This window comes from Schistocerca piceifrons, chromosome 2 (genome assembly GCF_021461385.2).
Source record: "Schistocerca piceifrons isolate TAMUIC-IGC-003096 chromosome 2, iqSchPice1.1, whole genome shotgun sequence".
Taxonomy (NCBI): Eukaryota; Metazoa; Arthropoda; class Insecta; order Orthoptera; family Acrididae; genus Schistocerca; species Schistocerca piceifrons.
Window position 1 is genome coordinate 869856995 of NC_060139.1, and position 19161 is coordinate 869876155.

Genomic DNA, 19161 nt, shown 5'->3' on the forward strand with positions numbered 1-19161 from the left:
ACTTCTTTCTTATCTGTGACAAGTTCACATAATATTGTAAATACAGCGAGTGCCCATATTTTATTTGCTGATCCTGTACATGTATCAGCCATAAAAAGACAATCCAAAATAAATTTTTGATATGTTCTTCGAGTCCATCGAATTTTGTCTTGTAATTTCCTTTGATACATTAAAAAAATGTCTAAATCCTGGCTATCCGAAATTTACATGTTTCTTCAGGTACACTTATTTGAAAGATTTCAGACTGGATCTTTCTTTTCGAACACAAGTCACTGTTGGTACCCCTGGTGACTGTATTAGAGATTACTCTTTGATCAGTTCTTCTTCCGGTGGAGGTCTAGGGGGTATGTGTGCAATTTGTCACGAGTATCTGATACAATCCTTACGGAGAGCTTTTTATTTTTGAGTGTTTGGTGTTAGTTGTACGTAAGTCAACCAAATCTTGTTACTTCACTGTTAGTTTTTGTCATAGGTGTTAAAAATGGTTCAGCGTCTGGTGTATCGGCGACGCCTGTCGTACAACACGAAAAGCAACAGGAGGCGTGTGTAAGTACCTTAACGCTTTCATTAAAATATCGTAGAGAGAGTAAATATTTGCCCGATACGTGGTTGTGAAACAGATTTGCCCAAGATGTGAAAATCAGTTCTAAATAAAGCATTTGTAATTTATACGGATCTTCCGCGATCATAAATGCCTGCTAGCATACTTAGTAGAATCGCGTGTGGTCAGATCATTTTATTCTGATTATAGACTGCAGTGTCCGTTATTTAGGCGATTGGCGAAGAATACTACTACTTTCGTTGTACTGTTAGTGAAAAAACACGATACGTAAAATACTGGGAAATAGATGAATTCTGACCTGAGGATACACGATTAAGACACTCTGTGCTGCTGTACATGGTGATATAGAATGTTAGGTGATAGACTTTCTTTGTTGCGTTGCTGGATACCTCGTAAAAGTGAAATGCCCCAAAACATTGTTTGTGGAAGAAGCAATTACGGAGCCAAAAGATTTTCAAAATGTATTCGAACTGCTTTCGCTTATGATGTAATCATAGGTTCCATTAAAATCTGGACGAGATGTTTCGTTGTCACATACTGCTGTATAATTAAGTAGGAATACATTCTTAGTTTTGAAAGAATCTTGAATCTCCGTGTACAGATAACTGCTTTTCATACTACTTAATACAGTAACATCACCATTTTTCCTTTGCTGAATGGATAACTTATGATTCTGTGTGGAAGTATTTGCAAGACATAGTTTATAAATTAGTTTGCCAAAATACAAGTGGTGTTCGGTAATTTTTTGTAACTGTTAATGATCAGAACATTACGTGCTACTGGAAGTCCTTGTAACACAAGCCCAAATTGTTCTGTGAAAGGTTCGTTATTGTTAAAAACTAGCTTAGGTATTTCATTCAGTGAATTAGGTTGACTGTGTTTTTCCTCAATTGTTTATTCATATGTTTGTTTATATTATTCAAATTTTCCTCATATTAGGCTGATGGGTCCTATATCTTTGTAATTGATACTTGGATAAATATGTTACTTGTACATTTTAGCTCTTAAATTCTTTTGCTGTTTACAATAAATCCTGAAGTTTTAAGTCCATTTTTGTCCTCTGGGTTAGGTGGCTGGTCTTCAGTCTACATCTTTCAGGCTATACTATTCAGCATTTTATTTGGTTCATTTGATGTTACAAATTTGTGTGGACTTTAAATTGCCCTAAGGTTCTATGCTATTGAAGATAACCAGGTCTGTTCATAGGAACAACTCCATACACCTTCATGTGGATTAAATTCAGCTATTGTGATAATTAATACTTCCTTCCTTTGTAAATCACCTACAGTGCAACAACTTGCTCTTTCTTAAATGCCAATTTGTTATTCTCTGTTGGCTTTGAAACATGCTTCTATTAATAAATATTTTGTTTGCAGTTTTGTAGATGGCTATGTTAATAACAGCACAACATAATTGTGATACCTTATGATACCTACATCATACTTTCTGCGTGACTAGTATCTAGTACCGCATTTTATTTGGTTTCCTGCTGATTCCAATTTTTTTTTCCGAACTGTGATGGTCATGAAAGTTGAATGAAGCTTTTGACCTTCAGTGCTCTAAATAGTTTACCTTTTCCCTGTAATTGCAACATACAGTCATTTATCTGCCAGTTAAGAGTTGAGTATATATGTCACCTCAGAACAAGATGTGTATTGATTTTGTCACCTACGAATTAAATGTTAGTCTTCGTTGGTGTTGCTGTCGTAATCACTTGTATTGTTTGTCACTCATTATCCAGGAGTATACGATTGCATATAGTTTGCACGGGTCAAGAGGAATGTTCGATACCTCATCTTCGACCAGTGATGTAATGTAAATGATTGCTATCATGTCATCTTCTGGTGTGTATTTCGCAGTTGAATGGTAATTTGTGGAAACAAAAACCTTGGATGTGGTAGCTGATATGTAGCACAACCTGTTGCCACTGATAAGACACTATGGTTACCATATGTTTTACAACATTTGTCGCTCATTTCCTGTGTCATTGTCAAAGCCAATCATTAATATCACTGTCAGATATTCCTGTTAATCCATTTCGTGTGTGCTACACAATGATATTCAATCCCTCGTTTCTGGGATGAGCTGATGGTTGTACACATTGCAATCTTCTGTTTTATCTTATCTATTGGTTTTACACCATGATTCCATTCATAGTGTCATACTGTCCACTCGTTGAATATTTTACTATTCAATTTCCTAAGTTGTTTTCTGTCTGTTTCACTGTGAAAAATGTACTGAATTTCAGGACACTAATTTATGGTGTCTCCCCAGGATCACTAGTTTTGAATGCTGATCAATCAAGATCCTGAACCAACTTTTCTGTGGCATTTTACACATACTCTTCAGCTGATTTTTTTCTGTCTTTAAGTACAAAGAAAAAAATTTTCGGCATTGAAAAGTTTTTTCCTTGGTACCCTGTAAATATACCTTGGAAAAAAAAGCAAACAAACTTGGCTGGGTGTGTGCAGTAAAGCACTAAAATAACTGACATCCCCTTGATAGCGTATTATTTTGAGCCAATGATGTAAGGCTTACAGTGATACAAAATGGCAGTCTTTATATCTAATGTGATCTCAACTACATAAACATGTGTAGTGGAAAGTTTAGTAGCTTTATTCAAGCAGGTAGATTGTGTCTAATATAGGTGCACAGACATTTTCATATTGTTGTGTCACAATTGGTAACTGTGTGAAAGATTGCTATGTAAAATAGTTATATATATTATTAAACATTAAATATTGCAAATAACTCAGCCTTCCCACCACAAAAAGTATTACTGTTGCATGAACAAAGTGCTTATTTTTCTGTTCAGCTTTGCACATGCCTTTTCCAACAGTGCAAACACGCATTTGTGTGTGTGTGTGTGTGTGTGTGTGTGTGTGTGTGTGTGTGTGTGTGTGTGTTGCTTCCCAGGTTAGATGGCAATCTCTTGTGCTCTTAAGCAGATGGCAGGTAGCTGAGGACCACATGTTTCATTTTATGTCTTATGGCAATTTATCTGCAACAGTGTACATAGACGCCAAAGAAAGCATGCTGAAATTTATAGTGATAACAAACACAGAAGTCACGTGGAACTCTGCTTCTGAAGATTATTGGAATAAAAAGTCTTGATTTGGTGCCCTAAGCCTCAAGTAATGGGTAAAAAATCTCTGTTCATATAACTGTAGAGAATAAGATAAGTCTCAAAATAGGATAATGGAGGAGTCGTAGTCTACAAATTTATGAAGTGTGTGAGTGAAAACTATGAACAAGTATTCATGCTGTGGCAACTTAATAGCACAACAGTTGAAGAGCCTGACATATGAACAAAAGAAGAGGTAGCCTATGTGTAGATCCTCAACAAATGACTAGAAATTGAAATGGACATTGGTGATGCAAAAAATACTAAACTTGAGAATGAAATCTCTGTTGCAGTGGATTCTGGGGTTTGCAACATCCTCAAATTTGAGTCCAGGGTTATTATTCTTTATATAGCCCATCATTAGCCTACATAAGATATATATATATATATATATATATATATATATATATATATATAATACAGCACATTTGGCATGTTGAAAGTCAATTTACTTTCGCACAATGGTTAAGAACCTCACTTAAGGGGGGACGTACACGAAACTGCAGTAATTTTAAAAGTATTTTATAAAACTCTAATTTTTTAAGATAATCAATCCAAATTTGGTACAGTTATTAAGAAATGTTATGCGCATATGAACCTAAATTTTCATTTTTATTGACCTTTTACATCTTTAATTATTAACAATTAATTTTTTTTCAACAATGTAATTACAAATGTTCCTTTTTTGAGAAAACTGTGAGAGCAATGTTAATGAATTTTTGTACACACTTTCATACCAAATAATTACAAAACTCTGTGGAGCAGAATTTTTATATCTTCTTTTGTTCAGTTTTTACGGGTCTCCCAATTTCCCTGAAAAATAATATATCAAATTTAAGGAATATTTTCTACCATAAATACCTTACTATTTTATTAAATGAAAATTCCTTCCACAGAATTTTTCACTATAGTACTGACTAGTCATATACCAAATTTCACTTCTCTACCTTTTGTGGTTTTTGAGAAAAAGGTACATAAAGTTATAAAAATGTAAGTTACGGGAAAACTGAATCAATGATTTGATAGTGTTTGTATTAGGTCTTACCGTCTCTGTGTGAACTAGTGCAAGCCATATGCATACTCCTCTTCATCTGCAAGCAGTCTCTTCTTTGCTTGTCTTCTTTGGTTAACCTGCTGTTCAATTTTATTGGCTGTAATATCAGCCGCAGCAACTCTTTTGTCATCGATGTCCTTCAATATTGAATAGGTGAAAGCTCCTGGATGAAATCCTAGCCTCTGTAGAGTTTTTATTCTTCCAAGATTACCATTGTTAAAAACTAAACAAGCATCATATGCAGCAATTTCAACAATAATTGTTGAAACAAATGTTGTTTTTGGGCAACGTTTCCAAATCAGTGAGTTGTAACTTTCATTAGGGTTTTGTGTCTTTCCATGCACACACTTTCGTAGGAGGTCTGGCTCTGCTAAACACCTAAATGTTGGTTTTATAGCACTTAAAACAGCCACAGGTAAACTGTGCTTGTGTGAATAGTTCATGCCATCACGCTCAGCCTGCTTGAATTTGCACCACGATATGTCACACAAATTATGTACAGGTTTGTCATCTGTGGATAGTTTATGAAAATAAATAGACCACACAGCCTTCTGCATGTTATTCAAATTTCCACTGTTGTCCCTTATTGCCTTGCCATAGTACACTTGTAAAGAATGAATTTCTTTGTCTGTGAGTCTGTTGGGACCACCTAAAAGTTTTCCATCCTCAAGTTTCCTGCCCTTCAATTCACGTTTCAATTTTAAAAGTCTGCCTCCCATTCGTTTTTGCACATGTCCAACACATTCCAACTTTTCTATAGCACAATGGGGACCATAAGGTTCACTTTCCAAAACAGTTTTGAAGGAGCTGGAGTCACCATCACCAAGGTATTTTGTGTATCTAACACCGTACTTTTCCACACTTCGATGGAACATAAGTTTCATAGCTGCAGGTTCCATTCCACCACTAGAACCAGAATAATTTCTACAGCACACTTTCTTGTGTTCAACCTGCCACTTATTTTCTTCCACTTCACCAGCTCTCTTTCCGAGTACACAGCTATAGCAATATTTGCTCATTACCTGAACGTCAAGAATTTTTCCAGTATCAACACTAATGACAGATGATACTCCATACAGTGATGTATGTCCACGCTTCATCCACGTTCCATCACATGACACACACAAATCGGTGTCTGGCGTGTTATCTGCTTCTGTCTTTAGTTCACTATTCATCTTCACAGCTTCCTTTGCAGAGGACTTCAAGTTTTCTTCCACTTCCTCTTGAAGAGCACTTAGCAGTGTTTTATTTCCAGTGGTGTACCTAGCACTTGGTTGTGGCATGTTCATGATCCCACAAAACAGTCTGGTACCTTCCCTGCCTATGCCCAAACATCTCATGCCATATATTAAACGCATATTTGCTTCATATATCCGGTTACTTGATGCCGAAGTTCTAAAAGCAGTGTCTGAATGACAGCTTTCACAAGTAAGATGCAACATACACACTATTCCAATTCTGTTTTCTTCGTCATATAATCTCAAACTTTTTGCACCACAGTCAGCACATACACAAGCAGATGATATAATATCAGATAGTATTTTCAAATCAATAAGCCTAAAACCACTAGTAGCTTGAGTGTCTGAGCCACAATCATCAAGTGATTGACAGCTGTCAATTTTCCTTCTCGAAGCACTCGCTTTCTTGGTTGAAGTATCGTTTCCATTTGTTATTATGGGGCTGGTTTTCAAGTTGTCTTTACTACATCGAGAAGCTTGACACTTTCTAACCTTTTTAAACACCTTACTAGAACGCGGCATGCTGCAAAATATAATAACAAGTCTACTTACAACTTTCGTAAAAATGTATTCCAAACAAACACTCGTAAACAAACGCTATAAATCAAAGAATATAAAACCAGCGGCAGAGATATTATTCCACAGCCTTCTTGATGTAGTACACAAACGTTCCCTGCATTGTGACTGCACAAAACTGGAAAAAAACGCAGTATAAATAGATATACGAGAGGATGAAGACCAAGATGGGGGGGCGTCGCCCTGTGCAAGCTATTACAAATTATTATTTTTTTCCCCCTTAGAAGCGGAATTGGAACGTAATATTTGGTAATTGAAATTTCAATACCATGTAGTAAATGAAGAGCCAATAAAATTTTTTTCACAAATTTGGTCATTTTCATGTACGTCCCCCCTTAAGTATAGTCACTAAAATGTTTTGTTTTGAAGTGTGAAATAAATCAACAGGTATATAATTCACTCATTGCCAGCTAACAAAAGTTATTGTCAGCCTTATCACTGCAGTTACCCACGCTGAAAATCTAGATCTAAAATCTTGCTGTGACCTGAAATTTGCAAACAAATAGTTGCCACTTTTTTCTGTTCCTCTATTCTTTTTATGTTGCATTTTGTCACAGTAAATGCAGCACCAGCTCCTGAGAAAAGAAGGGGATGCATAGTAGGCTACTTACGCATGGAGTAACATGTAAACGCAAGGAGGCATTTGCATAAATATGTTCTTTCCACAGATTTGGCTGCCACTGGTTGGTTTGTAGCATATTATTCATGCTTGGCTGACCCAGCAGTGTACAAAGTGGTTCAGAAACTGGATTCTCACTGCCAAGGACAATACCTGAAATCATTGCCTGCCCTTATAGGTGTAAGGTTTTAATGGTTTCCTTAAATCCCTTAAGGCAAGTGCTATGATAGTTTTCTTTGATAAGGGCAGGGTAAATCTCCTCCTCCAATCCAAAAGTATGCACCATCCACATTACCTCATCATTTATGGGATGTTAATCTTTCCAGCAACATTTTAACTTTTACGAATTTGCTTCAACTCTTTGCAGAATGTTTTCTGTTGTGTATTCTAGTGGAATCTTTTGAGGCTGAGGATGATGTTGTAAATGTGTTTCTCCACAAATTGCCTGCTTACATTTTCACAATGCAATATAGGTGAGGCAGCTTTGATTGCCAAGATAACTGATAGAGGCCTAATAGGAACTAAAAGTTGGCATTTTTTGTATTATTTTTGTTCTGTGCTAGTCAAGTGTCATATGTTGACTATCTAATGTTTCAAGGTCGCTTTGTATTGTTTGTCACTTGCACTTTATTTTCTACTTGTGGTAGGCTGTTGGTGTCAGAAGAGCATTTCAATGCCAAGTTCTGCTGCTTCATTTGGATTGTGCCAGATAAGTGTTTGGTGGATACAGAGGACTTCTGATAGTATCTTTCCTTTGGGGCAAATAATACAGATAATCGGTTGGAAGTTACCATTTATCTTAAATGGGTTTCGGAGTTTGAACGTAAATAAATACTTGTATGTAATCCAGAAATATGCACCAACAATTTTGTAGTGCAACCATCTGTAGATTTTGGCAGCTGTAGGCCATATATCACTATTTTTTATCATGAAAGGCAGTGCATACTGTGTTCCAAGGATAGACAGATATGCAGAGCACTTATTCTCATTAGCAACAAAAAGATTAGTTTCTGTGATACGTGGAATGGAGAATGTTGTATACTGCACTTCTTAGAGAACGTGAAGTAGTTTTAATAATATAGTGGACTTTATCACGTCGACTGTGTATTGCTTAATAATGTGATAGCAGCATAGTTCAGGCATGTCAGCTGCCATTTCAGACAGCAGAATACACTGATTGCTGTGGTATTGTTGTGATTTCTCATAGTATGTTCATAAATTTGAGCATCAAATGTTGTAAGAATACTGTAATTTATTTATCTACATCCACATTCATACTCTGCAAGCCACCCTGTTGGTCATAGTGGAGTGTACCTTATGCTACTATTAGTCATTATATTTCCTGTACCGCTCACAAATGAAGTTAGGGGAATAATGATTTGCCTGTTTGCCTCCATACATGGCCTAATTTCCCCGGACTTGTTTTCGCGATTATTATGTGAATTATATGTTGGTGGCAGTAGAATCCTTCTGCAGTCTATTGCAAATATTGCTTCTCTAAATTTTTGCAGTATTGTTTACATAAAAGAATTTCTTCCCTCCAGGTGTTAGTTGGGTGGAACATGTTATTTTGCATTCACATTCATATATAAATATGGCTACATGCTGGCCATTTGCGTTTTATTTATTTATTTTTAAATTCCCCCCCCCCCCCCCCCCCCATGAACTATGGACCTTGCCGTTGGTGGGGAGGCTTGCGTGCCTCAGCGATACAGATAGCCGTACCGTAGGTGCAACCACAACGGAGGGATATCTGTTGAGAGGCCAGACAAACGTGTGGTTCCTGAAGAGGGGCAGCAGCCTTTTCAGTAGTTGCAAGGGCAACAGTCTGGATGATTGACTGATCTGGCCTTGTAACAATAACCAAAACGGCCTTGCTGTGCTGGTACTGCGAACGGCTGAAAGCAAGGGGAAACTACGGCCGTAATTTTTCCCGAGGGCATGCAGCTTTACTGTTTGATTACATGATGATTGCGTCCTCTTGGGTAAAATATTCCGGAGGTAAAATAGTCCCCCATTCGGATCTCCGGGCGGGGACTACTCAAGAGGATGTCGTTATCAGGAGAAAGAAAACTGGCGTTCTACGGATCGGAGCGTGGAATGTCAGATCCCTTAATCGGGCATGTAGGTTAGAAAATTTAAAAAGGGAAATGGATAGGTTGAAGTTAGATATAGTGGTAATTAGTGAAGTTCGGTGGCAGGAGGAACAAGACTCTGGTCAGGTGACTACAGGGTTATAAACACAAAATCAAATAGGGGTAATGCAGGAGTAGGTTTAATAATGAATAGGAAAATAGGAAGGCGGGTAAGCTACTACAAACAGCATAGTGAACGCATTATTGTGGCCAAGATAGACACGAAGCCCACACCTACTACAGTAGTACAAGTTTATATGCCAACTAGCTCTGCAGATGACGAAGAAATTGAAGAAATGTATGATGAAATAAAAGAAATTATTCAGATTGTGAAGGGAGACGAAAATTTAATAGTCATGGGTGACTGGAATTTGAGTGTAGGAAAAGGGAGAGAAGGAAACATAGTAGGTGAATATGGATTGGGGGACAGAAATGAAAGAGGAAGCCGCCTGGTAGAATTTTGCACAGAGCACAACATAATAATAGCTAACACTTGGTTTAAGAATCATGAAAGAAGGTCGTATACATGGAAGAACCCTGGAGATACTAAAAGGTATCAGATAGATTATATAATGGTAAGACAGAGATTTAGGAACCAGGTTTTAAATTGTAAGACATTTCCAGGGGCAGATGTGGACTCTGACCACAATCTATTGGTTATGATCTGTAGATTAAAACTGAAGAAACTGCAAAAAGGTGGGAATTTAAGGAGATGGGACCTGGATAAACTAAAAGAACCAGAGGTTGTACAGAGATTCAGGGAGAGCATAAGGGAGCAATTGGCAGGAATGGGGGAAATAAATACAGTAGAAGAAGAATGGGTAGCTTTGAGGGATGAAGTAGTGAAGGCAGCAGAGGATAAAGTAGGTAAAAAGACGAGGGCTAGTAGAAATCCTTGGGTAACAGAAGAAATATTGAATTTAATTGATGAAAGGAGAAAATATAAAAATGCAGTAAGTGAAACAGGCAAAAAGGAATACAAACGTCTCAAAAATGAGATCGACAGGAAGTGCAAAATGGCTAAGCAGGGATGGCTAGAGGACAAATGTAAGGATGTAGAGGCTTATCTCACTAGGGGTAAGATAGATACCGCCTACAGGAAAATTAAAGAGACCTTTGGAGATAAGAGAACCACTTGTATGAATATCAAGAGCTCAGATGGAAACCCAGTTCTAAGCAAAGAAGGGAAAGCAGAAAGGTGGAAGGAGTATATAGAGGGTCTATACAAGGGCGATGTACTTGAGGACAATATTATGGAAATGGAAGAGGATGTAGATGAAGATGAAATGGGAGATATGATACTGCGTGAAGAGTTTGACAGAGCACTGAAAGACCTGAGTAGAAACAAGGCCCCCGAAGTAGACGATATTCCATTGGAACTACTGACGGCCGTGGGAGAGCCAGTCCTGACAAAACTCTACCATCTGGTGAGCAAGATGTATGAAACAGGCGAAATACCCTCAGACTTCAAGAAGAATATAATAATTCCAATCCCAAAGAAAGCAGGTGTTGACAGATGTGAAAATTACCGAACTATCAGCTTAATAAGTCACAGCTGCAAAATACTAACACGAATTCTTTACAGAGGAATGGAAAAACTAGTAGAAGCCAACCTCGGGGAAGTACAGTTTGGATTCCGTAGAAATACTGGAACACGTGAGGCAGTACTGACCTTACGACTTATCTTAGAAGAAAGATTAAGGAAAGGCAAACCTACGTTTCTAGCATTTGTAGACTTAGAGAAAGCTTTTGACAATGTTGACTGGAATACTCTCTTTCAAATTCTAAAGGTGGCAGGGGTAAAATACAGGGAGCGAAAGGCTATTTACAATTTGTACAGAAACCAGATGGCAGTTATGAGGGTCGAGGGACATGAAAGGGAAGCAGTGGTTGGGAAGGGAGTAAGACAGGGTTGTAGCCTGTCCCCGATGTTGTTCAATCTGTATATTGAGCAAACAGTAAAGGAAACAAAAGAAAAATTCGGAGTAGGTATTAAAATTCATGGAGAAGAAATAAAAACTTTGAGGTTGGCCGATGACATTGTAATTCTGTCAGAGACAGCAAAGGACTTGGAAGAGCAGTTGAATGGAATGGACAATGTCTTGAAAGGAGGATATAAGATGAACATCAACAAAAGCAAAACAAGGATAATGGAATGTAGTCTAATTAAGTCGGGTGATGCTGAGGGAATTAGATTAGGAAATGAGGCACTTAAAGTAGTAAAGGAGTTTTGCTATTTGGGGAGCAAAATAACTGATGATGGTCGAAGTAGAGAGGATATAAAATGTAGGCTGGCAATGGCAAGGAAAGCGTTTCTGAAGAAGAGAAATTTGTTAACATCCAGTATTGATTTAAGTGTCAGGAAGTCATTTCTGAAAGTATTCGTATGGAGTGTAGCCATGTATGGAAGTGAAACATGGACGATAAATAGTTTGGACAAGAAGAGAATAGAAGCTTTCGAAATGTGGTGCTACAGAAGAATGCTGAAGATTAGATGGGTAGATCACATAACTAATGAGGAAGTATTGAATAGGATTGGGGAGAAGAGAAGTTTGTGGCACAACTTGACCAGAAGAAGGGATCGGTTGGTAGGACATGTTCTGAGGCATCAAGGGATCACCAATTTAGTATTGGAGGGCAGCGTGGAGGGTAAAAATCGTAGAGGGAGACCAAGAGATGAATACACTAAGCAGATTCAGAAGGATGTAGGTTGCAGTAGGTACTGGGAGATGAAAAAGCTTGCACAGGATAGAGTAGCATGGAGAGCTGCATCAAACCAGTCTCAGGACTGAAGACCACAACAACAACAACATTTTTAAATTCCTATTTGAGCTCAGGAAGCGTACCTATAATGCTTGCATATTGATAGAAGCTACCAGTAACAAATCCAGGTTGTCAAAAAGGTCAGTTGACCGTGTACTTAACATTAGATTTGTCATAAGTCCCAGTGAAAGTATAGTAATGAGACTGCACTTCATGAATTGTTATGTGATACAGGGTCATTCCACATCAAAGGGCCCGATATTTAAAAGTGCCCCCTCCCCTCAACCATCTGCAAATGTAATGAAATTTGATGTGAAAGTTTTGTGTGGTCTTTGATGGTTATATACCAACTTTCAGTCCAGTATCTTCAGTGGTTGAATTTTTAGGGGCTTTTAAAGAGAGGCTACTCACCTTCTCATAACATAAGAAGGTGCAAATGTGCCAAGCTTGCTAGACATTTTTAATAGTTCTAGCAAATGTTTTGTCATTGTCTTTAATATACATAGACAACTTTTTATTCTGAATCACACCAAATTTCAAAACTTAGTGTGGATTGATTTTGTTCTGCCAGTACTTAATAGTGCAAACTACGCACTCCAAATGTGTAACTGGATCCGTTTGTGCTGCATCTTTATGTGGATAATGATAAAACTCCACTGACATCACTCTCGTCACTGTTACAGACACTTGAAGTTTCACTGTCATTATTGTCATTTAAAGAGATAATCATCTCTTCCACTGAAGTCTCCAAAGCACCTTCATCTTTCCATGCTTTTTCCATAATGTTGTGTGTATGTTTGACGGCTTTCTTCCAATCTTCAGTGGTAACATGAGTAATAGCTTCTGTAGTGCGTGCTTCTACTGCAGAGAGTGTAAATTTTTGGTTGTTCCTGGCAACGGAACCTTTTAATTTGGGCACATATGAACTCTATAGGGTTGAAGTAGTAGTGGTATGGTGGCAGCCTGACGATTGTATGCCCATATTTTTTTTGACAGTTCGTCGATTTCATATTTTGGAAATTGCGGTTTATGGAAATTTATTTTTTCCACAAGCTCGACCTTCTTAAGGTCATGAGATATATTTATGTTAAGACGCTCAAGCTGATTAATCATTTCCTCCTTCCGCTTTGCCATGGTAGGTGCTTTATCAACAACCGAATGATATGGAGCATTGTCTAAAACAATTGTTGATGGTTTATGTAGATGGGGCAAGAGCTTCTACGAACCACTTTGTGAATGTAATGTGGTTCATATCTTCATGATAATCTCCTGTCTTCTTTGATTTAAAGAGAAGGAGACAGTTTGGTACAAAACCTTGTGAGGTGCCTGCATGCAGTAGAATCAGTCAGCTCCCCTTACCAGACGGCACCTGCGTTGCTCCTTTAATCGTGTTGTCTGTCCGCCCCTGATTAACTACGTGACCAGAATTAGCACGTTTCATCGAGCCAAACCACTTCTTATGCTAAACATTTGTCTTAAAGCTCGGCATCGCCATGCAGCAATATCTTCCCTTTCCATCAATAGCGTATGACCACAAAATTGTCCGTAGTCAAATCCTACATTGTGCAAAACTGTGAATAACTATGTTTGACTACCCTGAAAAAGCCCTGATTCTTTAAGTGTAACCAATAACTTTGAGAGTGTGGGATGTTCCTTTCTGTGATGATAATCGTGAACATAACGACGAATTGCGTCCTCTGCGAATGAATCTAAATTCGTAACACGCCTATCCATAGAAGGTTTCTTCCTGGGAGTACCAGGTTTGGATGGTTCTCCAACTTCCTTTTCTGTCTCAAACAGTTCCTTCCCAATTTTTACGACTGTGTCTCTGTTGATATTCAGAGCTGATGCCTTTCTATATACTACCTTGCTAACGGAGAGTAGTGGGCCACCATCAAGTTTTTCACTCTCAAAGTAATTTCTTAACAGACAAACCATTTCTCTACACTTTCCTCATGCAGCAATCCCCTGTCCACTAGAATGATGTCAAACTTTTCTAATTTTTAATGTACTTTCTTCTGACATATTAAATAAGACACAACAAATAACTGTCACAGAAACAATCCAGTAACGCCTAAACTGCTACAAAACAAACACAGCGCGCAGCGATCGCCCAGACTCACTGCAACTAAATCGCGACACAAGTGGAAGTGTTGTGGACTGTGTGCAATCTTAGTGTTGAGTGCTGAGTTTTTGAATAATCAATAGCCATTGTTGTAGCTGAATTGAAGCACTAAAGCAATATGATTTGGTAGGTTCATTTGTATATTTTACATAAAACAATGACTGAATCAGGATATTCATGACCTTTCAAAATTGCTTACTACAAGTTAATAAACTATAGTACGAAATGAACCAAGAGACCATTGCACCCGCTACTGTGGGGGATCTGATGGAGAAGATTGTAATAAGTTATCACCATTCTATTATGGCAGACGTCGACTACAATCAGTTAAGGAAATGTGACAAGGACTAAGAGTTTGTACAAAATAGGCCTGGGCTTGATTTTACTGAAGATGCCCAAGTTTGTTCTTACCATAATGTCTTGTTGATGACAAAACTTCAATTCATGCAGAAGACACGCTGCAACCCATTTGGTAAGGAAAAACATGTAACCAAGAAGCAACAATTCCAATGTCTGATGGGCTGAAGTTTGTGACTAGCCAAGTTTTTAAACCTGGTCACAAAATTTCTACCAGGTGTAGACTTTGAAATGGCCCGAAAAGAATCATCAGCATAAGCAAGAATCACCATCCACTGAAGACATGGATGTTGTTGATGCTTGTGCTGTTGCTAATATTTAATTATCATCACTCAGAGACCCACCATTAAAGTTTCAGCAGATCAGCAAAAAGGATTCAGTGGGGTACATAAAGCACAAAGTTCTGTAAGCCAAAGGTAGCATTACTAACGTATTTGCCACAGCTGCTAAAGCTTAATCTTAAGCTTCAGACTTCAAGCAATTGCAGTAAAGTTCGAATTTGGACTCTGGCCCTGTGCAATTGTACTATTGAAAAAGCTGTTAAAGAATTTGCTGTTTCAACTGAAATGGCGAAGAAGGCTAGGAAATCAAAGATAGAAGATGGGTTGGCAACACCTGCAAACCGAAAAGAGGAAAATCTCAATGATGAAGTAAAACAAAATGTCCGCACTTTTTTAAAAATAGGAGTTCTCTTGTTTATGCCGAGGCAAAAAGCATTGTGTTGCGTAAGAATAAATGGCGAAGAGATTCATAAGCAGAAACACCTACTCCTTTGCGACTGGAAAGAAATGTTCATTGCTTATTGTAAGCAATAAGGAAATCAACTGAGCTCAGGCCGAAATTTTGTTCTATAGTTGGTGTTTCTGGAATCACATTCAGTGTGTGTGTGTGTGTGTGTGTGTGTGTGTGTGTGTGTGTGTGTGTGTGTGTGTAGCAATATCCAACCAAGGTGATTAAAAGGATTTAATTTTTTTTAAAGTATGCAGGTTGGAATCAAAATATTATATGCTGCAACATTGAGAGTAATGTCCAGGAAAAATGCAATTATAGGTTTTTCTTGAAGACACTTTTAAAGACTATGACCCAGAAAAAAACAATGGAATACAAACAGTGGGTTCATAGTGACAGAGATACATTGGAAACATGTCAGAGAACTGTTCAAGATTTCATGGAGACATTGATTTTGAAAATTACTGGTTTAAGAAGCCTTCACATTTTGTGAACACACTAAAGACTATACATTAAACAGCTAAAAAGAAATCTTGCAGAAAATAATTATATTGATGGATTTTGCTAAGAATTATTTGTTGTTCAAGGAGTTGTGCAAGGATTTCATTGAGTTAATATTCAGGACACATCACATATATTTGTTGTCTATTTTGGTAGCATTTGTGTGCTCAGCTACTGCTTCGTCATGATACCATTGCTGTCCATGTGTTTCAGATAAAGTTAATAGTATATTTAAAGACAAAGATTGAAAACATTAAGAATGTTTATTATTTTTGTGATGGTTCAGCTGCAGCTGCTTAGTATAAGAATTTCAAAAATTCCATCAATTCATGTCTGCATGAAAAGGATTTTGGCATCACTGCCAAATGGAATTTTTTGGAACAATTTGCATATAGAAAATTTTGGCCAACTTTGCAGATGCATGTATATATTTTCAGCTAGGCATCCATTGTTAATTTTTTCCATATGTAGATATCATAGGTAGGAATAACCTTCTGAAGTTGTGGTGTGATTGGTTCATATGAGAAGTAGCAGTTGTCGGTCAAACATTGGCTATCAGAATAGTGTGACAAATTTTTGATCCACTTTACAGGCTTGTATCTATATTTATGTATGACTAAATTCCCAATTTTTTCCGTGGTGTGATTCAGCATAAAAAAGTTATCTGTGTATATTAAACCAAATGACCAAATGTATGCTAGAACTTTTACAGAAGCCTAGAAAACTTGGCACATTTACACCTTCATATGTGATGTGGAGAGGAGTGGCCTCTCTTTAAAAGCCCCTAAAAATTCAACCACTAAAGATACTGGACTGAAAGTTGGTATATAACCATCAAACACTATATATAACTTCCACACAAAATTTCATTAGATTTGGAGGTGGTCAAATGGGGACCTTCTGGTCGCCTTGACAGGGATGACCCACAGATGAATATGACTGAAATGCATAGTCAGAATAAAATACGTAGCTACAGTTCTGTGTTATATGGTCAGTTCCTAACATTACTGGCAATTGGCAAACACTGCCTACACAAAATATTTGCTATTTATTATTCTGTTTGTGGAATGCAATGAAGTTCTTAGACAATTCTGCAGTTCTCCCATCATATTTGAGAAGGGAATTGACTGATTAAAAAAATCTCTCGCAGTAAACTTTGTTGAATTATTTGTTTTCATTTAGATGTGAATGGGCAGTAGGTAAAATAAAATATCTTGCTTGTTGCAGTGTCCGTACTCCTGGTGGAAAGCTGGTATACCAATATTTGAAAAAACCTAAGAAGATCCCAAGGTGTGGACAATGCAAGGACAAGCTGAGGGGCATAATTCCAGCTAGGCCAATGGAAAGATCAAGAATGTGCCGCAGGAAAAAGACTGTGAAAAGGGCATATGGTGGAGTCTTGTGTCATAAATGTGTAAAGGAAAGGTTAGTATTGCTTTTTGTTAACTAGGAATTTATTGTACATTGAACAGCGAGAAGATACGTCAACGTTGTTTTGCATAGTATGCTCAAGTTATGTTGCCTTGTTCAACAGAATCTTTCTAAAAAGTTTTTGTTTGGTGGAATAGTATTGGTTTTGGCACAGATGAATTTCATAGAGGTAACATGTAGTCATCATTTGACATATTTGTGCATTTAAATGTCTGGTAATGATTTTTGTTTTCAAGCCAGTATTATAAAATGCAGTGAGGTTATTTTTGTGGTGCAAATTGTATTTGAATCACAGTATCTGATATTTGCTTCTTATGTTGTGTCAGTTTAATGAACGCACCTTTTTTTCCTTCCAGAATTATTCGTGCATTCCTCATTGAAGAACAGAAGATCGTCGTTGAGGTGCTGAAGGCTCGTCAGTCATCTGGAGATGCAAAGAAAGCTGATAAATAATTATCAATGGACATATTTAATAAACTATAAAAGTTATTAAACTGATTTTTTTGTAATGATACCTGTATTCTTTCGTGACTTACAATTTTGCGTGGAGAGGATCTGCTCATTGATCAGAATAGCTCCTTCAACTTAGTGACAATAGTGAATTTTGTCTTAAATATGAGAAGGGTGAAAGGTTATTCAGGAATGGCATTTTGCACACAAAAGCTTTCTTTTATTTTTGAGGTTTTCTCTTGTTAGTTTGGATGTTTGTTATATCTTTAAAGATTGGGCGAGAATGCTGCCTTCACACACACCGAAACTTTAAACTTTCACTTAACTGCCTCATACCAGTCACATACAGACTTGCCCAGCATACATTTTTTTTTTTTTTTTTTTTTTTTTTTTTTAAAAAAAAAGGGAAAGCATAACATGAAAATACTTTCTTGCCATCAATGAGATTGAGTGTAGGCTGTAACTTCAGTTTTAAGGTCTGCCTTTTGTGATGAAAAGTGCATAGGATGTTGGAAAGTCTGCAGTTCTCTTGTCCTTCTGAAAATAAGTCTTTCATTGTAAGAAACATATTTATTAGTATGTTACATGAGGTACACATGGTAGATGGTTTTTACAGTACTAACATAATGTTCTTCTGTTGTGCCTGACAGGCAGAGGCCTCTTAGTTTGACACTTTAGGGGACATCACAGCTATGTCCTGCACAGTGAAATAGCACTTGGAGTCAGCATGATGTGACTACCATGCTTCCTATAAAACGAAGGGGTCATCTGCATCTGTTTGTGGCCTAGTAGGGAAGTATTGGTATTACAATATAACTGGTGTGATGATCTCAGAGCTTACTAGATAGATCTGAGTATGCTTATTGACAATGAGTGACATGGCAGTTTAATGGGTTAGTGTACGTTCTGTGAATAAATCATGTTATTGACAAAGTAACTGCTACTAGTTGACATACTTCTATAGATTCCATTTTTACTCGCTAGGCTGTAGATTCCATCGAAGAAATAGGGTTGATGTTGGCATTATGACATTCCTTGCACAACTGCAGTTATGATGACTGTTGTAATTATAACTCTGATGTCTCCTTTTTTTCAGGTATGGAAATATTGTTGTGGTTATAAAGAATTTATTTAAAAGTAGTGAAAATCAGGAGAACTGTAAACATGTATTTTCAAATTCTATTGGTTTTTAATTTAGGATATATAAGTAGAGGTTTGACATTTAAAGATTCGAGGGAGGGTGAGGTAGATGCACTTATGAATACCACAGTGTTTGTGACACCAAAGATAATGAAAGAAACAAATCCTGTTGAGATTACCTCGAACAGCGCCAAGTTACAAAACAGAGACTGTCAATATTTGATGTAAGGAAGCAGAGGAAGAGACAGAGTGCCCAAGTTACGCAGAAGACCACAATGGGATTAAACTGGATTAAAAACAAGACTGATTGCAATTGTGAATTTGTGTAATGAAAACCTTCTCTGTCTACAACTACAA

At 37.3% G+C, this 19161-nt stretch overlaps 2 protein-coding genes across 2 annotated transcripts; one reads left to right on the forward strand and one right to left on the reverse strand.

Annotated features, from left to right (window-relative positions):
• The first annotated feature begins 273 nt into the window (after positions 1-273).
• On the forward strand, positions 274-17723 carry LOC124776887 (60S ribosomal protein L34-like). Its single transcript, XM_047252073.1, has 4 exons — positions 274-344; positions 473-546; positions 17011-17208; positions 17571-17723. The coding sequence occupies exons 2-4, from the start codon at positions 482-484 to the stop codon at positions 17665-17667; spliced, it is 360 nt and encodes a 119-aa protein (XP_047108029.1). The 5' UTR covers positions 274-344; positions 473-481; the 3' UTR covers positions 17668-17723.
• LOC124776886 lies at positions 4439-6789 on the reverse strand. The gene is made up of 2 exons (XM_047252072.1): positions 4732-6789; positions 4439-4499 (listed from the first exon to the last, which is right to left on the reverse strand). Exon 1 carries the CDS (start codon positions 6498-6500, stop codon positions 4746-4748), a length of 1755 nt encoding a protein of 584 aa, XP_047108028.1. The 5' UTR covers positions 6501-6789; the 3' UTR covers positions 4439-4499; positions 4732-4745.
• Positions 17724-19161: the final 1438 nt, after the last annotated feature.